This window comes from Myotis lucifugus, unplaced genomic scaffold, assembly GCF_000147115.1.
Source record: "Myotis lucifugus unplaced genomic scaffold, Myoluc2.0 scaffold_530, whole genome shotgun sequence".
NCBI lineage: Eukaryota > Metazoa > Chordata > Mammalia > Chiroptera > Vespertilionidae > Myotis > Myotis lucifugus.
Window position 1 is genome coordinate 62,660 of NW_005871578.1, and position 3,330 is coordinate 65,989.

At 47.7% G+C, this 3,330-nt stretch overlaps 1 protein-coding gene across 14 annotated transcripts in view; it reads left to right on the forward strand.

Annotated features, from left to right (window-relative positions):
* The first annotated feature begins 925 nt into the window (after positions 1 to 925).
* TMX3 (thioredoxin related transmembrane protein 3) overlaps positions 926 to 3,330 on the forward strand; it is a 53,160-nt gene continuing 50,755 nt past the window's right edge. For 10 of the 14 annotated variants that reach the window (XR_002826552.1, XR_002826551.1, XR_002826553.1 and 7 more), the window contains exons 1-2: positions 1,017 to 1,078; positions 2,138 to 2,192. Coding sequence is in view for 8 of the 14 variants with exons in the window: in XM_023745277.1 (XP_023601045.1) it covers positions 1,033 to 1,078; positions 2,138 to 2,192 (101 nt within the window). In the remaining 6 variants the exon portion in view is untranslated. Of the gene's footprint in view, positions 1,079 to 2,136; positions 2,193 to 3,330 lie in introns of those variants that run through there. The other 4 variants (XM_006103996.3, XM_023745282.1, XM_023745281.1 and 1 more) reach the window with 4 other exon arrangements.

The window sequence follows — 3,330 nt, forward strand, 5'->3', positions numbered from 1 at the left end:
TATTTTTGAATCTGAACGTCTGCATTGGATACTACGCTATATGCATAAAAGGGAGGAAAACTAGGGCTTACTCTCAATCAGATTATAATTTAGCCTTCTAATCATGGGGAATAGCAATGTTTATGAGATTTCTGCCTGTTGGAATTTTGAACTTAAGGTGAATCGGCTGACATTGCAATACATTTCTGTTCTCACAACACACATTCAATAACTATCTAAAAATCCTGAAATTTTATGTCCTACAAAAATTTCATTTGAATTAGATGTAGTGACTGCTGCTGAAACCATCCTATAAAACTTTGTCACTTTTACAAATCATTTTTGTTGTGTAGAAAGACAGCAACAAATGTTTTATAGCAAGTACTTTATCTCTAAAAGAAAACATAGAGGAACTAATCATCAAAAAATATATCCTATGATCAACTTCGTTTTTCCAGGTTTCAAGATTTAAAAATTTTTTAAGGTATTCCTTTAGTTGGCAAACACGAGCTTTCTGTTCTAAGACAGATATCCTATTTTGCAAACAGGTTCAAAGACTGTTGAAATAATACATGGAGGGTCCCGCAGCAAAAGAACCTTTCTAACCATTGCTAGCTACCGCACCTCTGCAGGAATCTCATCCTTCACTGCACTTGAGCAGCGAGGGAAAAACCTGGCAGAATCCAACCTCAAGCTGCGCTGTCGGAATCTACCTCCTTCTTCAAGTTCAGCCGGAACTGAACTTCCCTGAAACGCACCCAAGCGGCACTGGCCGCTTCGCCCGCCCGCGTCAGCGACCTCACTCGTGGTTCCCACGCTCTCCGAGGCCACTGACAACGCCAACCTTCGTGGACGCGGCTGCGCATGCGCCCCAGTTCTGCGCGTGCGCTCTGGTTCCGCGCATGCTCCGAGGCGGAGGCCGGCGGGTCCTGGGAGCTGCCCCGCCCCTGCCCTCAGCGCCCAGCTTCCCTTCCGCGCCCCGGTTCCCCTTCCGGGAGCGCAGGCGGCCGCCGCTACTGCTTCCCCGCGGCCTGCAGCTCTCCTGCGGCGACCATGGCAGCTCGGACACCCGGGGCTGCCTTGCGGCTCTGCGCCACTGGTACAGGCCTGGCGGGGGTGGTGCGGGTGGGCGCGGGGACCCTCCCCGGATGAGGTCGGGCCTGGACCGGCCGCGGGGTCCGCCGAGATATCCCTCACCGCGGCTCCTTCCTCCCAGGCGGGCTGCCCGAGACCAGCGTCACGCGCGGGAAGGATGCGTTTTCCTCCGTTCGGTTCTGATTTTCGGGGTGGCAGGAAGTTTCCGGAGCGCTGGCTCCACTTACAGGCATGAAGGATGCTCCCTTCCGAAGGTGCAGCCACTCAGGGCTTTGGCTTTAGGTTCCGAGTCTTGTCCTGTGGGAAGAAGGGGGCGAAGAGGAGGGTGTCCCAGGGCAGAACAGACTCTGGTGCCCGGGGGAAAGTGCCCCGAATGTGGGTCGGCCTTTGCTCAGCCCCCGCGCCCCTGTTTCTCTCTGGGCTGTTTTCACTCAGTAACCAGGACGTGCCAGATCCTCTTCCGAAATACGTATTGGTGGTGGAGCTCAAGACCTATAAAATTGGGAATAAAAACTAACCATTTGGAAGAGATTAACCTAAGAACGTAAATGCATATAGGCAAAACTCATGGACACAGGCAGTAGTGCAGTGAAGACCTGGGGAGGGGCAGGTGTGGGGAAGCGGGGGTTACTGGAGGGAAAATGAGACACCTGTAATGCTTTCAACAATATGTTATTTTTTTTAAAAAAAGCTAAAGTATGTGGAATGGTATTTGGAGTTTATATCGAGGAGATCATTGGTATTAGAGAAAAAGGAAAAACAACGATTTCTATCCCTGTTCCAAAAAGATGGCATGTAACAAGGAAAAAATGGGATGAAAGTGGAAGTATATTTAAAAAGAACCTCTGTGATTTACTAGCCTTTCACAGTACGGTTGCATGCAGAGTGTTTATTAAACATTTGAACTATTTATGCTTTTTCATCACTTGTGCCCTGGGATGGTTCAATGAATTTTTTGGTAGGTTGATAAAAATCAAAAACATTTTTTTAGATGATTGAGCTTATAGTACAAGCCAAATGATACACCAGCATTTATTATATATGTTTTCCCTTTTTCTTTCAGTTTTTTTACTTGAGATGGCTTTCTGTAAAGGATTCGTAGAAGATTTAGATGAATCGTGAGTATATATATTTTTAAGTAGTATCTTCTTCCAACTCTGAATATTTGTATGAATCTAGTCTTTTAATAATAGAGCCAGTAATAACCATTGCTTACTATATATAGCACTAATTTTGTTCAAAGAGCTTTACTAAGTTGTAAGATTTTAAAAAGTGCCAAAATCATCTGTGTTCTATTTTATCATTTCACCTGTATTTGCTATGTTTTTCTGCTTTAATCAGTAAGTGGCTGCTGGAGTTTGGGACCAAGCTGTGTTTTTGTGTGTGTGTGTTTGTTTGTTTTTACAGTACCACAGCATTAATCACAAGGCCTTGCTTATAGTAGGTGAAGAGTCGTGCTCCAGACCAAAACCCAATGTGTGATCTTTCAGACAATTGTAAGGCTTTACCTGGCAGGCCTCCAAGGGGAAAATACCCTCCCCACACTAAACTCGCTGTACAACCAGTGCCCTGCAGTCTCTGGAGGGAGTTGTAGTCATAGACTCAGGCCTCCAGGGCCAGCGCGCTAGCTAGGCTACATGTCTGCATTCCTAGCCCACTTGCCTTTAGGCAGGAGGCAGGGGGCTCACCTAAGGCATTTCCTGTGCACCTTGCAGAGACCTGCTTACTGAGGGGCTTGGCCGAGGCACTTTGCTCCACCTGGACTCAGCGCTTTTCACCTCCTGTCCCTTTTCCCTGGCCGTCCCTCTGCCCAGGGGTCCATAAAGAGGCAGAGGCAGAAGCCTTTGGTTCACTGCTCCTCTGAATGTGCTGACCCTTCTGACCCTTGCCTGGCGCGGTTCCACTTGGGAAAATGGAACACTGAGGAACTGGCGCCTTTTTTGTGTGCCCCTTGGGTTGCATCGTAGCAGTAAATGAAGAAAGCCTCCATTGTTACTTTCAGTTTGACTTGTTGCCCTACTTACCACCTCCACATGACAACATTGCTGTAGCAGCAGGGTGGTCAGTTGAGCACATGCCCTTCTGACAAGCAGAAGCCTCAGGGTCCTATGGGGCACTTTATCAGCCATGCCAGTGAGTACTGGGGAGCACTAGCAGATTGTTTACAGAAACTGTTTGATCCTGGGAGAACCATTGTCAACAGGGAGGTAATGTTCTTAAATGTTAAAGGTTAAAGTCAGTGGTACGGAGGCAGGC